The sequence below is a fragment of the Brachyhypopomus gauderio genome, unplaced genomic scaffold (assembly GCF_052324685.1).
Source record: "Brachyhypopomus gauderio isolate BG-103 unplaced genomic scaffold, BGAUD_0.2 sc100, whole genome shotgun sequence".
Lineage (NCBI taxonomy): Eukaryota > Metazoa > Chordata > Actinopteri > Gymnotiformes > Hypopomidae > Brachyhypopomus > Brachyhypopomus gauderio.
The window spans coordinates 143527-162171 of NW_027506921.1; the positions used below are offsets into that span (position 1 = coordinate 143527).

At 41.9% G+C, this 18645-nt stretch overlaps 1 protein-coding gene across 8 annotated transcripts in view; it reads right to left on the reverse strand.

The window, feature by feature from the left end:
- magi2a (membrane associated guanylate kinase, WW and PDZ domain containing 2a) overlaps nucleotides 1-18645 on the reverse strand; it is a 228443-nt gene that overhangs the window by 22988 nt on the left and 186810 nt on the right. For 5 of the 8 annotated variants that reach the window (XM_076992941.1, XM_076992940.1, XM_076992939.1 and 2 more), the window contains one exon: nucleotides 3133-3164. The exons of the other annotated variants lie outside the window; for them this stretch is intronic. In XM_076992941.1, coding sequence (XP_076849056.1) covers nucleotides 3133-3164 — 32 coding nt within the window. The remainder of the gene's footprint in view (nucleotides 1-3132; nucleotides 3165-18645) is intronic. 8 annotated transcript variants of the gene reach the window in all.

The following is an 18645-nucleotide window of genomic DNA, read 5'->3' on the forward strand; positions in this document are numbered from 1 at the left end:
ACACACACACACGGACAGCTATTGGCTAAGCAGCGATTCCTTAAATACTGGGAGACTTTGGAATACGTGTAAGATGTTATAGAGCAATTAGGGCTGAATTTGGTCAAATGAAGACATGAAATTGTAAGAGCATTAAGGGTTAATGAAATCTTTGCTATGCACAATGTATTTTACTATAAAGCATGCAAGTATTTATGGATTCACCTGCACTATGACTATTGTGAATACTATGAAATTATATATATATATATATATATATATATATATATATATATATATATATATATATATATATATATATATATATATATATATATATATATATAATAATATAATATATATATATATAATATTATATATATATATATATATATATATATATATATATATATATATATATATATATATATATATATATATATATATATATATATATTAGGGGTTGGCATAGATAAATTTTTTTAATCTAGATTAATCTCACTGAAATCTTGAAATTAATCTAGATTAATCTAGATTAATCTATATTTAAATAGCTCATATGCATGCTGCCCAAGTAATGACTAAAAGTCAGTTTTTGAGATAGGGTTTCTTAATACAGAGGGTGCATTAGACCAGGGGCTCATCTCCTGTTTCCAAAATGCATCAATGACTGCTTGAGAAAGCTATTCTACTTTGATACTTGAAGAAAAAAAACATGCTCAATAAAATGTAGGCTACTCGTGTTCAACGGTTTATTCAGTTAAACATGAATTTGTAAGCCTACATACTGTACATTAAATAACATGTTTATTCAGCTAAACATGATATTTGAAATGTAAGCCAACATTTAGTACATTTAACCTCACAGACGTAATTTTCAAAAGTCAGTTTTGGTCCTCTGTAGTTTTAACGGTTAAAAATAAATATTTAAATAGCGACGAATCTAACGCTAGGACCATGCAGAAAACGACCGCTCCGAGCTCCGCTCCGGTAACACTTTACGTTCCTAAACATGAATTTTCCATGAAGCAAACCTTGCGACTTCGTGGCTGCATCCATGTAAACACAGGAACGATTTGTAATTCACAGGTTTAAAAACTCGTTCTCACCCCTACTGTGCAATTTGGTTAGGAATACAGCCGAGCTAAACTATCAAGTTGAAAGTCATCATAGTTTGCTTAACCATTTTGACCCAGCTCCCAACCCAACTTTAAGGATAGATTAACGGCGATAATTTTTATTTCGCCCGATAAGAGTATCAAATTAACGACCGCCGTTAACGGCCCACCACTAATATATATATATATATATATATATATATATATATATATATATATATATATATATATATATATATATATATATATATATATATTGCACATTGTTTTAACTGTATGTTTTATTATTTTACATCATAGTTAAAGTATTCATAATAAGTGTCAAAGGCACGTTCAAGATATAATACCGTCTGTTACATTTGCATTTCTCAGCCGTTCCTCATATTCAGTTATGAGGCATTTTGATAACACGTTGGAGCAGGAAATTAGGCATGGCAGTTCTCACACGCCCTTCTGCTTGGGTGAATACTTCACCATTCACTCAATAACACAATTCACTAAGAACTATTTGCCTCTATACAAATAAATTACACACCATAGAACAAAACATGAATTGCTTGAATACAATTTTAGAGATTAAAGCAGAGATGTAAATTAAAGCCTGGTTGCTGGCGTATGCATTAAACCTTTAGATGGTACACATGTCACAAGCAGCAGCACACGATCACTAATGATATCTCGCATGACATACGGACGTATCACATTCAGTCGTGAATCCATTCCTGACCTCTATTTATTAATTCATCATAATATGACTATGACACTCCCAGACATTAAATATCTTAGAGTAGTGGTATGACAAAGGAAATGAGACATATCCATCAATGAATAATATTCCAAATACTGAGCTGACTTTGAAACCCACAGTCTCTGGATTTTTGGACTGTTCTTTTTAAGTTTTGGACCGTCTCTTCGATAAGAGGGAAAAAAAATCTAATATAGCTTTGGGCCTAGGGAAAACGTTCCCACGTCATCTCTGATTACACCCCTGCTGAACGGGGAACTGAAAACTGTGGGTGGGGATTGAGAGAGAGAGAAAGAGAGAGAGAGAGAGGAGAAAGAGAGAGAGAGAGAGAGAGAGAGAGAGAGAGAGAGAGAGAGAGAGAGATAGAGAGACTTGGTGAAGAGAGAGAGAGGAGAGAGAGAGAGAGAGAGAGAGAGAGAGAGAGAGAGAGAGAGAGAGAGAGAGAGAGAGAGGAGAGAGAGAGACTTGGTAAAGAGGGAGAAAGAGCAAGGACTGGGTGAAGAGAGGGAGAGAGACTTGGTGAAGAGAGAGGGAGAGAGACTGGGTGAAGAGGGAGAGAGAGAGACTGGGTAAAGAGAGGGAGAGAGAGAGAGATACCAGAGTAAGAGGGAGAGAAAACTAAATAAAGAAGGAGAAAGTGAACTTTATGGTGCAATACAGCAACATTAAGCAGGAATGCCCTTCCTTTAACATCTGTCTACGTCCAATGGACCAACACAAGCTTTGATTATTACAACATCTGACTGTAAGAAACCACAAAAGCATCTTGGTGTGGGGTCACATAGACAGCAGGTGTGAGAATGTTAAATAGTTATATGAGCAGACTAACTGTGAACATGAGACCTTTGAAGGCAGTAGTGCAAATTAAATATTTGCTTTAATGAAAAGGTTTGGCGTAATAGGTCCCTTAGAATGTTTAATGAGTGAATAGATGTTTTGGGGGTCTGTTCAAAGATAATAGCTAATATAGACATTCACAAGTAAGTCAAAATATTTTCGCTTGTATTGCTTTTGTAATGCTACATTTGTGATGGCCAGCAGTCAGTATGTTTTAAAGGCCAGTGGGTAATTGGTGTCATAAATATGTGAAAGAAATATTTATAAAGTAATAATCTGTTGATATAATTGTATTAGTTATTTAATACGTTTTCTTGATATTACAAAAAAGCTGGAATACTTACAACACCTTCAGCTGTTAGTTAATTAATGAGTTACAGTTAGAGGTTAAGGTAGCCCTTATGTGGCTGGGTAATGACATTGAGCTTATGGTTTGGTTATGATTCATTTTACCTGTTTGGGGCTCTTCCAAGGGGAAAAGTGACCTGCAATGGTAAGAAAACAAACGTGTTTAGCTTGTGAAATGATCATAAAAGGAGGCGCAGAACAACTTTTAGCTGAGATCAGGTAGAAAAGTGGGAAATGCCCTCAAAGCCAGCAAAGCCTGCAAGCTGAATGAACCTGGTGTGAGTGTGTGTGTGTGTGTGTGTGTGTGTGGGGGGGGTGGGGGGGGGGGGGGGTACCTTTGAGGGGGTACCTACCCACAGTCACCCAGGTAAAGCACACTACCCCAGCGTCTGGGTTCACTGGTGTTAGAGCATCATGTCCCAAGCCAGAGTTTCATTTGTAGCTGTATTTCATTGCTACTCACTTACAGTCACTCAACTCAACACAGTTTCAACTCAAATGCAAGATTAGAAAACAGAGTGATGCATGAATCCTTCCTTCTTCTACTAGTTGAGCCAGACAGCTAAACAATTTAAATAAAATGCCAAACTACTAATGTCAATTACTCAACTAACCTAATTAATAAGCATTATTTGAGTTGCCTTAGCAATATTTCTTTCCATTTCATGACATCCCTGTGAAAATATATACAAGCACAAGATAATTGTTAAATGGACATTAAAATCAAGTAATGGAGCGGGTCATGAAACCATTACACAGGGTCACATACTCATTGGAGATAGCAGCCAAAGAGTGGATCACACCAGGCAAGGACTAGAGGAAGCTTCTGAACTTCACCCATAACACACACTAGAGAGCTAAACAACGTCAGCTAACATCAAACAAGGGAGTTCAGGAATATGTGCTTCCAATCTGTGTCATAAATGGCCTTAAGATCACACACACACACACACACACACACACACACACACACACACACACACACACACACACACACACACACACACACACACACACACACACACACACACACACACACACACACACACACACACACACTCGGATGAAGAGTCCTTCTCAATCTTCTCCACCATGCTTTAGCCCAGACCCTCCAGAAGAGAGCAGGGCTATGCAAATTGACTAGATGGAATTAGTGAGTGCCTGAATGTGTCACACACACACACACACACACACACACACACACACACACACACACACACACACACACACACACACACACACACACACACGTCTCTCTCTCTCTATCTCTCTCTCTCTCTCTCTCACGCATACATGAACAGGTACACGTACGTTTATCTTTTAAGCTCTGGAATAGTAAATACCCCAACCATCTAAACTTGGAGATCTCACTGTCAATGGTAGAGAAAAGCAGAGAGCAGCTATCACACTGACCCAGGATGAGTCATATTACGCAGGAGGGAGACATGAAGCGTCTTCACCCGCAACACTGACTCATGATACTGTCTCATAACGGCCAAAACAAAACGACCAACCCTATCTCAATACAGCTGTGCAGGAGAACAACTCTTATTGGGGCATTTTAAAGCTTTTTAAGTGAAGAGCCCTAATAGAGCCTAATTTAAACGTGTGGGGAAATAAAATGGGGAAGATTGTAGAATAGAAAGAAACACAATGAGGTCATGCTTAGATGCATCTGCTGCAGTCAGATGAAATGAATTTTACAGGAAAAATGGATGTGGTTCAAACCTCTGCTAGAGCTTGTGAAAAACAGTGAAAAACACTACACTACACACACAAGGTCACTGTTAATCACCGTTATTCACTTTCTCACGTTTACTCAAGCACAATGGCATGAATACAATGTGCAGCTTCAGTCACATCTGTGCAGATAGCTGTATGAACCCAAATGCCACCTAATGAAATCCATAGCTATTATACATTTATAATGCAACATAAAAAATTAGACAACTGTAGAAAATATTTGATTACAGATGCCCAACTCTTCATGGATTAGGACTTGAAAATTAAAGAAAGAAGAAACACACTTTCTTTGTGCCTCTGCTTTTCTGTTTTAGAACTGAACACCAAAGGTGTTTCCACATTGCGTGGGCGGAGCGTAAGTGGGCGGAGCCTAAGTAGCCCATTTGTGCTGTAGGATGCTGGTGTAGGTGCACTCAGCCACACAGAGAGAGTTCCCACTGCAGGAGAAGAAACCCTAGAATCCCTTTCGTAGGATTCCTATGAAAAAGGCGCTCCTTAAGTTCACTTGATTCAGTGACCTCAATTTGGTTTGTTTCAGTTCAATTCTGTTCGATTCAGTTTAATGCTGAGGTGTTTCTACAGTGCTTTCCACAATGGACATTGTTCCTAATGAGCGAGAGCAGGGAAACAGTGGCAATAAGAACCACAAACAAAACGCTGAGAAGACACGAGGAGACACTTCAGAACCTCAAAAGCAGAACCCATATTCTCTTCTGGGCTGACCTCACTCAAGCAATTCACTCAAGCTATTTGTAAAAAAAAAGCACATGTGATTTGCCTTGACTATTTTTGTGCAGAGTTGTGTGTGCGTTGCGGAGGAGGTGGACACAAATACTGAGGAGAGCGAGATTTAATGAAGGGTATTCCAAACTCAGGGTCGAACAAGAAGGCATGGGTCAGGTCAGGTAAGGAGTCAGAACATGAGACATAACCAACACGGAGAGACATAACTGAACACCAAGTACAACAAGAAACTAAGACACCGAACGACGAGAGTGAAACAATAATTAAACTACACTTACACATAAATGAACAGCCAAGGACAAATGAGCAACACATGAAATCACTAACGAAAGGGCTGGGTTACACAATACCAGAGGTGGGTAGAGTATTCAACAATTTTACTCAAGTAAAAGTACAGTTACTTGAACCAAATGTTACTCAAGTAAAAGTAAATGTATGCATCCCAAAAATTTACTTGAGTAAAAGTAAAAAAGTACTTTGATTAAAAGCTACTCAAGTAGTGAGTAAATGCATGAGTACTGTCTCGTGTCAGTACATTACATAATGGGAAATTGAATTACGGGAAACAATGTCTTTTAATGATAAAAATAATTTATTATAAATAAATATTATATTATATATATAAATTATTTATTATAAATAATGTGTATTTTTGTTTGTTCCTAATTATTAGGCCTGTGTAACTTTAATGTGTTCCACAAAGGCACTAACTGATGAGACTGTCAGCTAATACGTGTAGCTACAACTTGACATCAACTGAATCAATTTGTAGCAGACTTAATCATCCTATATTGCTAGTGTGTACAATCAGTGTGAGAACTGGTTTTTAGTATTGCACTGCGTTATACATTTAATAATTACATCATACAAACGTTATGCCTCAGAGATATAGCATTACACAAAATTATACATACAGCAAACTTATCGCATCGTGTTTCCTCATATTTGATGTTGAGTTCTTGTAGGCTGAAATGTCCACACGTTTGCAGACACAGGGTTGCCAACTTTTGACGTTCGCTTGGAGTGAGATTTTAACCTGAAGCCGGTGGCGAGTGTATTTTGTTGTATTTTGGTGTGCGAACGTAAAATGGACACAGATTCAGTGTTATATCGCCGGTGGATGGCGTCAGAGCTAGCGAACTAGTAACGTATTGAATCGTATATGTGGATCTGAGGTAAATAAACTGGATATTTTTTTTCGGCGTGAGATATCGGAAGTGTGGCGTGAGAGCGTGTGAAAACGGTCAAATGCGTGTGTCTCACGCTCAATGCGTGAGAGTTGGCAACCCTGAGACACAATTGGCAGCGCCAAGGTTGCAAACTCTCACGCATTGAGCGTGAGACACACGCATTTGACTGTCTTCACACGCTTACACGCCACACATCCGATTTCTCACGCCGGAAAAAATCTACTTTATTTACCTCTGATCCACATCTATGATTCAATGAGTTACTAGTTCGATCTGGCGCCAACCACCGGCGATCGATCGATCGCGATATAATACTTAATTTGTGTCCATTTTACACCCCCCCCCCCTCAACAATTTACGTTCACCACCCAAACCCCCACCCCCCACCCCAGTTTAAATCTCACTAAAAGTGAAAACTTGAAAACTTGGCAACCCTGCAGCGCATTATATAGCTGTCCTTTTACACGTTTGTAATGTGAACATTGGCTGTATGAGGTCAGGGATGTTCGGTAGGTTTTTCTGTCACTTTCTTGCTACGGTGGAGAAAGTTTGCGTATGTGATCACGTGATTGACCGGCTTCATTTGATTGGTCACTCATACTCGGGTGACGAGACGTTGGTCAGTCTTTTCTCACTGAAAATAATTATTTACAAAACGAAAGTAACGGTAGCGCGCGGCGCAAATCCGATTGTAACGGAGTAAAAGTCGCGTTTTTCTCACCACATATTTACTCAAGTAAAAGTAGAAGTCTTTCATATTAAAACTACTCCTACAAGTACATTTTTGTCCAAAAAGCTACTTGAGTAAATGTAACGCGTTCCTAACCACCTCTGCACAATACAAGGAGGGACTAGGAAAGGCACATGGCTAACAACACATACATGACTGACAGGTGGAGGAGGGGCTAAATGTAACAAGAGTAGTCATGATACCAAGTCATGAATTTTGACATTGTTACTGAAATGATACGTGGCTGGTGAGGGGCGTGGCTGGTGAGGGGCGTGACTGGTGAGGGGCGTGGCTGGTGAGGGGCGTGACTGGCGAGGGGCGTGGCTGGCGAGGGGCGTGACTGGCGAGGGGCGTGGCTGGCGAGGGGCGTGACTGGCGAGGGGCGTGACTGGTGAGGGGCGTGACTGGCAAGGGGCGTGGCTGTGAGGGGCGTGGCTGGTGAGGGGCGTGGCTGGTGAGGGGCATGACTGGTGAGGGGTGTGGCTGGTGAGGGGTGTGGCTGGTGAGCAAAGGACATTACACAGCTATTGAGTTTCATCTTAATTCTGGACTTGAATGAGTTTCCTGTGTATTGTATTTTTTGCGGACCTGAATGCTTGTGGCAGTTGGAATATAACAAATCATTAACATTTATATTACTTTAATATGCTAGCATGCTAAATATTGCTAATAGTACCCCCCAACATGAGGTGACATCTCCCTGGGAAATGCTGGATATCTGACAAGTCGGGCATTTCTGGAGGGTTCACTGCGTGGTTACACCAGTGTAAAGACACTACTGTAGAGCTTTTACCTCAGAAGACGGCCAGGCGTGCCACGCGGCCTTACTACTGCAGCACTGTGTGGAAAGAGCAACAAACTGCAGATATCCAGCATCACCTCATGTTGGGGGTACTATTAGCAGTATTTAGCATGCTAGCATGTGCATTCACTAGAGTGCCAAACGAAAAAGTTAACATATGAGTTACTGAACTATTTACTTGGTCTGGGCGGTAATTCTTCTGGCATAATGGTAAGGACTTTAGTTTACTCAAGAGGGGCTGGAGCTGGCAGAATCCTGACTAAGACACAGGACCAAGACACAGGGCCAAGACACAGGACCAGGACACAGGACCAGGACACAGGGTCAAGACACAGGGTCAAGACACAGGGTCAAGACACAGGGCGAAGACACAGGGCCAAGACACAGGGCCAAGACACAGGACCAAGACACAGGGCCAAGACACAGGGCCAAGACACAGGACTAAGACACAGGACTAAGACACAGGACCAAGACACAGGGCCAAGACACAGGGCCAAGACACAGGACTAAGACACAGGGCCAAGACACGGCTAAGACACAGGGCTCTGTTGGGCACGGTGGCCGTGGGACGAACAGGCATGCTGTGGCCTGCCCCAGGGAATGGACAGATGACATCTTGTCCTGGAGGTGCGGGCCGGGGTCAAGGATGTGAGGACCAGCAGGATGGTGAGCACGTAGTAGCAGGGAACATCAACAAGGTGGGAAGCAGCGCTGGAGAAGAAGCTGACCTGGAACGACCTCTGGAAGGCCGAGCCTCTGAAGGTCATGGTCCAAGCAGATGATGTGCTTCTCAGTCCAGCCAATCTGCACACCTGGGAAAAGAGTAACCTTCCAACATGTCCTCTCTGCCCAGGAAGGAGCATACTGGACCACATCTTCAGCAGCTGGCCAGCAGCCCTCGGAGGTGGCCACTACCACTGGCACCACGACTGTACTGAAGACAGTGGCCGAGACCATCTCCACTGCATTTGCCAACAGCAAACGCAACCGTAGCCAGAGGACAGTACCTTTGGCCACGAGCCTAGCCAACACCAGCAGCCAGCCTGCTCTCATCGGAATCAGACTGGGAACTGCGAGCGGACTTGGGAAGGCAGCAACTGGAATTAACCACCCCCTGGGAGAGCATGGAAGAGTGTAAGCGGCTCAAACACCATGAGCTGGTAGAGGAATGCTGGAGGGGAGGCTGGAATCCCGCCGTGAGCCAGCAGAGGTGGGTCCGCTTTGCGGACCACTCCCAATAAAAGACCTACACCCTGCTTGGCATCACAGGAGTTGCAAAGAGGAGAGCATCAAGTCCTCCATAGAGGGAACTCTAGATGGGTTTGGATTAAAAGGTATGAAACGTGGAGGAGGGTATCTGATGTGAGACCCGATATACCCAAGGATCTCAGAAAACAACAATGGTGATGTTTCCCAGTGATATATATTTCCCAAAGATACATCTATACACATCACGGATGTATCTATACATATATAGATGTATCTATACAACTGTATCTAGACAGGGCTAAAATAATCAATTAGATGAAAACCGGGGGGATGAATTTTCAGGGGGCGTAGCAGAAAAACACAGACACGGTGGCTCAGAACAGAAATACAAGAATTTACCCCATGTAAAATGAGTCCTGTTTAAACAAGGTTATCAACAACACGTTCACCCCTATGCAAACATGTCAGTTATGAACGTGTACAGTGAGGAAAATAAGTATTTGAACACCCTGCAACTTTGCAAGTTCTCCCACTTATAAATCATGGAGGGGTCTGACATTCTCATCTTAGGTGCGTGTCCAATTTTTATTTTATTTTATTAATTTTTTTATATAATATAATACTAATAATATAATACGTCTAGTCGTCTGCGTCTGTAGATCTTCGTGGGTGTGGTTGTGTCTGAGTGTGTTCATCAGTCTCACCTGTGGCTCGTCTCGTCATCACTCGGGGTTTATGTGTTCTGTCTATTTAATGTGCGTTCGCGCAGTGTCCCGTGCTCGTCTTTGTTAGAGTCAGTCCCATTTACATGTGTAAGTGTTCTATGTGCGCTGTATGCACTATTTGTGCAATAAATAAAAGTGACGTTTGCACCGAAGATAGGACTCCATGCCTCGTCCTTATCTCACACCCCATCGTCACATTACTAATAATATAAATATCACAATATATGATTTTTGAATAATTTATTTGTGTTACTGCTGCAAATAAGTATTTGAACACCTGTGAAAATCAATGTTAATATTTGGTACAGTAGCCTTTGTTTGCAATTATAGAGGTCAAACGTTTCCTGTAATTTTTCACCAGGTTTGCACACACTGCAGCAGGGATTTTGGCCCATTCCTCCACACAGATCTTCTCCAGATCAGCCAGGTTTCTGGGCTGTTGCTGAGAAACATGGATCTCTCCAAAGATTTACAATAGGGTTTAGGTCTGGAGACTGGCAAGGTTACTGCAGAACCTTGATATGCTTCTTACGGACCCACTACCTTGGTTATCCTGGCTGTGTGTTTTGGGTGATTCTCATGTTGAAAGACCCAGCCACGACCCATCTTCAGTGCTCTATCTGAGGGAAGGAGGTTGTTGTGCTGATTTAAACAGGGGAACCTTCCATGTCATGCATGACTTTAAACTATGACGTCTTGGTGTATTACCCACAGTAACCTTGGAAACAGTGGTGCCAGCTCTCTTCAGGTCATTGACCAGCTCCTCCCGTGTAGTTCTGGGCTGGTTCCTCACCTTTCTTAGGATCACTGCTACACCACGAGGTGAGATCTTACATGGAGCTCCAGTCCGAGGGAGATTGACAGTCATGTTTAGCTTCTTTCATTTTCTAATAATTTTTTTTTCACCAAGCTACTTGGTAATTGTCCCGTAACCTTTTCCAGCCTTGTGTAGGTCTACAATTTAGTCTCTGGTGTCTTTGGACAGCTCTTTGGTCTTATCCATGTTAGTAGTTGGAGTCTTACTGATTGGGTGGGGTGGATAGGTGCCTTTATGAAGCTAACAACCTCAAACAGGTGCTTCTAATTTAGAATAAGTGGAGTGCAGGTGGACTTTTTAGAGGCGGACTAACAGGTCTTTGAGGGCCAGAATTTTTGCTGATTGGCAGGTGTTCAAATACCTGATTTCTGGATTTTTTTTGTTGATTATGTCTCTCACAGTAGACATACACCTAATGAAAATTCCCTAAATTTCTAAGTGGGTGAACTTGCAAAGTTGCAGGGTGTTCAAATACTTATTTTCCTCACAGGGGAGTGAGCTGGTCAGCTACTGCCTCTTGGTCTTTTGAACCCTCTGAAAGGTTGAGATGTTTGGTAGATGTTCGGTCAGGTACGACAGCATTTGAGAGACACTTGGAAGTGCTGCACCTCAGATGAAATATCTCTCTGTTTCACTTCGTGCCCTCAAGCTGAAAGCATGTTCGGGTGTTGCAGAAGCTGCTGCTGACTCTTTGATTCTCTGAACAAAGCAGAAATGCAGTATGCTCTCCTCGTCGCTGTTCTCCTCGTCGCTGTTCTCCACGTCGCTGTTCTCCTGTTCCTCACGTCGCTGTACTCCACGTCGCTGTACTCCACGTCGCTGTACTCCACGTCGCTGTTCTCTACGTCGCTGTTCTCCACGTCGCTGTTCTCCACGTCGCTGTTCTCCACGTCGCTGTTCTCCACGTCGCTGTTCTCCTGTTCTCGACGTCGCTGTACTCCTGTTCTCCACGTCGCTGTACTCCACGTCGCTGTTCTCCTGTTCTCTACGTCACTGTTCTCCACGTCGCTGTTCTCCTGTTCTCTACGTCACTGTTCTCCACGTCGCTGTACTCCACGTCGCTGTTCTCCACGTCGCTGTTCTCCACGTCGCTGTTCTCCACGTCGCTGTTCTCCTGTTCTTTACGTCACTGTTCTTCACGTTGCTGTTCTCCTTGTCACTGCTCTCCACGTCACTGCTCTCCACGTCACTGCTCTCCACGTCACTGTTCTCCACGTCACTGTTCTCCACGTCACTGTACTCCTGTTCTTGATGTCGCTGTTCTCCTGTTCTTCATGTCACTGTTCTCCACGTTGCTGTTCTCCTCGTTACTGTTCTCCTTGTTACTGTTCTCCTTGTTACTGTTCTCCACGTCACTGTACTCCACGTCACTGTACTCCACGTCACTGTACTCCACGTCACTGTACTCCTGTTCTTCACGTCACTGTTCTCCATGTCGATGTTCTCCACGTCGATGTTCTCCACGTCGATGTTCTCCACGTCGCTGAGCTCCACTCACTTCACACCCACTGCAGCTCACATTACCAACTCAGCCCGGGTTGCTTCCGCAACACACACCACTAGCGATGTCACTGTTGTCTGCATCATGTTTTTAGAGACAGGTTCCTCTTAGCCACACCAAAAATTAGCACAACAAATGTATTGATTTTTTTATGTTTGTATAGTACCATTGAAACAATTAAATATATGCTGTTTACGGTCGTGAAAGCAGTCACCTCCAAAATATTTGAATTTTAAGTGTATACCAGTGTTAATTTTGACAGCAATTTTTGATTTAGTTTTAGTCTTAGTCTTTTGACTAAAATGTCATTTAGTTTTAGTCATAATTTAGTCTTTGGATTTGTTTTAGTCTTAGTCAAATTTTTGTCGACTAATTATCATTAGAATTTAGTCGACTAATTATTCAAAGAATTTAGTTGACTAAAATATATATAGTGTAATAGTCATTATATACTCTTGCACAAAATGAAACATTTATTAACCAGTTACAGAATATTATTGTTTGTATTTGCAATATATACAAAAACAAATTTCCAAACAACTTTTTTTGACCTGAACTTATAGTTATTGAGCATAACAATAATAAACCATTGATGACCAGTAGGTCCGATCTACCTGAAAAGCATATGTAGTTTATGAACAATGCATATTACATTGTATATAAAACTGGGTGCCGTAAAAACAACAATGTCATAGACCGCTGATATCATTTCATTTGTCGTATTTTTCCCGACATCATTGTCACACATGGTTTACACACCGTATTCTTTTTCTCAAAGTCAAAGGAGAAATGTGTCCATATATCGCCGCTCATCTTTCTCCCTGCTGACATTGTCGAGTTAACATCGAGTTGAATTTCATGAGTGGCCACAGTTCACAGGCTGGTGTGGTCTTCCCGGGTTCTGTGCGACGTGAAGACGTTAGTTCTGATTGGACGGTTACCCGGTTTGTCCCGCCTATCCGTGTACGCTAAAGTAGTTACAGCTGGATCTCTTCTTAACTTATCCCTACCTTTCACTAAACTAAATCAGGTCTGATTAGATGTCGTCGCTGGCCAATATTTTCGTCTCGTTTTTACTCGTTGACGAAAATGTCCATTAATTTCGTCATCGTTTTTATCCCTTCGCATAGTTTTTTATTTAGTTATCGTCTCGTTTTCGTCGTGAAAAAAGGTTCGTTGACGAAAACTATGACGAAAATTATTCGTCAACGAAATTAACACTGGTGTATACAGACATATGCGTGTGCAGGTATTCTAATTCTGGCAGTGTGAACCTGGGATAATCAACTGCTCATATCAGCTGGTCTTAAGACACAAGACTTGACTTATATTTAATGCTGGGAGCTGAAAGATGCAATCCAAAGTGATGAGGAAGCCATTTCACAGGCCCACACAGATTGCGATTTTAGAAATACTTCAGAGGCTAAATCCAAATCAATCTTTGGTGTAGGGATGGACTGACAGATGCAGACACAGCTCTATGATCTTCACTGCACTGCTCATGCAGACTGCTTAGCTTGTAGACGTAAACATAAAATCTCTCTCTCTCACTCTCTCTCTCTCTCTCTCTCTCTCTCTCGCCTCATGTGTGGAAGGTGGTGTGAGGTAATTGAAACACAGTGTGTGTAATCAGGACATCTGATGTCCATTTAACGCCAAATCAACACCTTGAGTCGCTGCCCGGATGCTGTTTCTACAGCCAAAGCGCATTTCATTAGCTAAACGAGATTCAGGCCCCACTGCGATCTGACTGGGTCACACACATAAACCTCTCAGAACGTAAACAAAAACAGGAAGTGTACATGGGGTCTGAGGGAAGTGATGTGCATATCTAAGACAGACTGGCCTGAGCAGCTTTTAGGACCTTTGCTTTTAAATGTTCAAAAGCAACTGGAGTAGTAAAATGAATAACTCCCCCCCCCCCCCCCCCCCCCCCCCCCCCCCCACACACACACACACACACACACACACACACACACACACACACACACACTCACACTCACTCTCACACACACACAGACAGACATGCAAATGCAAGCAATCGCGCAAAAACACACAGTGCCTAGTCAACTCATCCAGCAACAGACCAAACTGCCAGATTGACTGCTTTAATGCTCTGGCTAGAATCCCACCTATGAGGATCAAACACAGCCATTACACAGTAGCTCAAATTTGGGGCCAAATTTGACAGAACCCCCATTAGGCAATTTTACCGCAACCATCTTGTAACATGATGTTATGCTTTATTTGAACTAAATGCATAATTGTGATATTTACACCAACTTTAACACACTGCTATATGCAGAGCAGAGGCAACACTATCATAACATACACATATTGACCTCAGAACACAGGGAAACCAACGGACTGTAGCCTATCCTAAACTATGATGCTCTACAACTAAAATATGCTACCACAACAGAGTGTGTATTCTGGGAATAGGGCCAAGACAATTATTCCACAAACCTGCTCCCCACAAAACAGCTAGCCCAAAGGAGCAGGTGTAATGTGTGTGTGTGTGTGTGTGTGTGTGTGTGTGACAAGAAAGGACTCTACACATCAGGTGATAGAGAGGATGTGAACACAGTGAACAGTAACAGCACACTGAGGGGATGAAGTGTGACTCAATGCATGCCTGCGAAACACTCCCACTTTGAGACTGTGTGTGTGTGTGTGTGTTTGTATATATGTTTATACACCATGTCTGTACACACACACACTTCAGTTGCAGCTGAAACAGGTGCAGGATCAACTATAGGTCTGTGAGCTAATGCCAGAATGAATTGGACAGATATGACTTAATGAAAATATCACAGCTGTGTGAGGTTATTAGTCCTCTGGTAAGACTCAGGAAGATCGTTTGTTTCACTGGGTGAGCCGGAAGAGTAATTTGCTATCAGTATTACACACACACACACACACACACTCTGTCTCTGTCTCTCTCTCTCTCTCTCTCTCTCTCTCACACACACACACACACACACACACACACACGAAACAAGAGCATTCCAAGGAAATTACACATAGAGACAAGCAAAAATTTGAAAAAGGCTGAAGAATAATATCCAAGACTGATGGAGGAAACCACAGAGGGGCCCACAATCCCTTTACATAGTTACACAGTTCATTGCCTGAGACTGGGGTGAAGATACACCAGTCCAGAAGATCAGTGCATACAGATCCATCCTCTGAATGAGATGGTGGCTATAAAGTCACTTACTTAAAGAAATACATCAAAGCATGTCTGATGTTCCAGAAACCTTATGTGTGATAAGTGTCTTGGTCAGATGAAACACATTTCTTTGTTTCTTGAGGACCTATATTCACAATGCTACCCTGACAGTAAAGCAGATGGTACAAAATACGTGGATATATACAAGACAACCTGCTTCAGTCTATCACAAAACTAACGTTTGGGAGAAACTTCACCTTCAATACCAAAGAAATACAGGAGCTGTTGAACAAAAAGTTGATAACAGCCAATAACAATAACAGCCAAGTCAAAACCCAGATCTCAAGATAAGAATCTGCAGGATTATTCGAACATTGCAGCCCACAAGTATCATGACAAGAGGCCAGAACAACCTGGACCAAAGCCCGTCAAAAACTTTTATTGCAGCAATAAGTGGTTCAAGTACTAGTTTGAATGTCTTGAATGTGCGTGTTTATATATATTTAAATATCTATTTACAAATTGAACTTTGAAACTGTGTGCTAGGATACAATTATTTTGCAAAAGAAATTACTGGCCGGAATATGCTGTGTAAAGTTGTGTAATTCAGATGAATCTGAAGAATTAAGAGAATTTATTTATTTTGCAAGTCATTCATTACTTCATATCGATATAAATATAAATAATTTTGGTCAAGAAGAAGGCCAATCAGGTTTGTTTTGTTTTTATATACTACTTTTACTTACTGAAACAGATTGCATATTACAGCTATATTGAGCTATATTGTCACACTACGCATCTTTTCTGTTATTAGAAAGAAATTTTTTGGCTTTAGGTGTATGTCTACTGTGGTTTATCTTTCAATAATGTTGATAAAAACATACTTTGCTACTTAAGCAACTCCAATCGTGGTCCTTCAGTCTGTTGTGAGGTTCATTTTAACTCATATGAAAACCATTCAAAGTAAATATGGAGAGAACCTGGGCATTAAGCACAGCGATCACGAGGAACCAACGGTGAACACCAGAAGGCACTCTGGCATGGGCGCAGAGTGAGGGAGGCCAGTCTGTGGCTTGAGAATAAGAACTCCGACCAATACTTCAAAATCAGTGCCAGTCCAGGCACAGGACCATCTGCAGACAATCAGGGAAGTACTTATGGACAATCACACCCACTCGACACCATGAAAGATAGAGAGAGAGAGGGAGGGAGAGAAAGAAGGAGAGACAAAGACAGAACAGAAGAATGACAAAGGACCAGCTTTGTTCCGAGAGAAACAGAATGTGACACCAAAGAAGAGACAGAGGCAAAAAGAAAGAGAGAAAGAGGCACAGAGAGACAGAGAAAGACAAGATGTCTTCACTTAAATATGTGCAGTGGCTGGGCCCATCCAGTCTTCTAGAATAAGCCATGTATAGAAATTCTTGTTCTGCTCAGGTAATCTGGTGCTGACCTCACTCATCACAATAGGGAGGACCTGCATATGCTGGAACCTCCTACCCCGTCCAGATATCTGTTCCCCCGGGCAGCAGCACTGACTCTGGGTGATGAAGTGCACCTGAAGTATGATGCAATATGCTTACAGTGGGACGCAGCACAGGTCGACCCAGTTTAAGCCTGCTTGTTTCGTGCATCTTGGAGTTGAATCCAAATGGGATTATCCACATACACATGCAGGTGTGTACAGGCAGCCAGAGCATGCTGAAATCTGACATTTCAAATCACTTCACGAAGTGGTCTAAGATGCATTACAACTAGATGCTGTCAGTAAATGGGTATGTCTCTCTAGGCCATTTGACAACCAGGCCAATCAGACTGGCTAACGAGAGAAAAATGCCATTATAGTGCCATCATTAAAACAGGTTTCCTTGATTTAACAAGGCAATTTAGGTGATCCACCTAAGTAATAAAGATATTTTTCTCAAGTGTTCTGAATTTCTAAATTTCACTGATTTCCAAATTGCAGTGTTTTTTTTCAAAAATGGTTTGAAAATCAGAACAACGACGCTTTATGAACTGAACAAAGAGAAACTGAGAGAGAAAGATGTAATTAGGATAGGTGGCCAGTTTGCAATGCTGAGGCATAGGTTGACTCAGCTATTGAACCACATAAGGAATTGGCTTGACATTTCCAAAGCCCAGCAACGGTTGGATTAGGCTCTCTTATGTGTGGTTAAACACTCCAGACTTCACTGGTCTTTGATTGACTTTCTGCAACTCTTGCCTGATTTGCAAAAAAATTGCACATTCTCTGCCCGGTTGTCTTTCCAGAGAGTCTTTCACACATGGCTAGTATAGTTCACACAGCAGTCGGCCATTGTGTCCTAAATGACAAAGACGTTATTGAGTAAGATGCACTAAGCTGAATACCAAGACTGAAAACTACTGGAGACAATAGTTAAGATTTTTTGTTATTTGTCTTTTTTGTATTGCACGCATATAATTTATTTTTCTATTTAATAATGCTCTTGAGCAAGATGTTACTCTATTCAAAATCTTTTATAAAAATGCTTTTATTTTAGAAAATATATTTCTTCCTTTTCGTGCCAGTGCATTCATTGTTGAAAGCAAGGCTTTGCTTCAATGACTGTCATATCCAGTTCCTCTAAAGCAGAGTTAATCAGAGGCTCATAGCGCTATGCTTCATCTCAGACAAAAAACTCCAGACTGGTTCTGCCTAGTGTGTGCTGACCTTTCTCTCGTGCCATATGCCAGTTATGGCATGTTGCACAGACAGACGCTACATTCACACACTATCAGCGTGCTTCAGTCTGTTAACATGTTGAGGATAACTACGACAGATGATGCTATGTTGATGTGTTAGCATCTCCTTACAGCATGTTAGCATGGCAGGGCTAAGTGCACAGATTGATGCACCGCTCACCGCGTTAGCATTCACAGAAACACTCTCAAAAAGATTTTGTTCCTATGAAACACTCAGTGGGGCAGTACAATGATTGCTTAGTTAACTCGAGTGTAGCACAC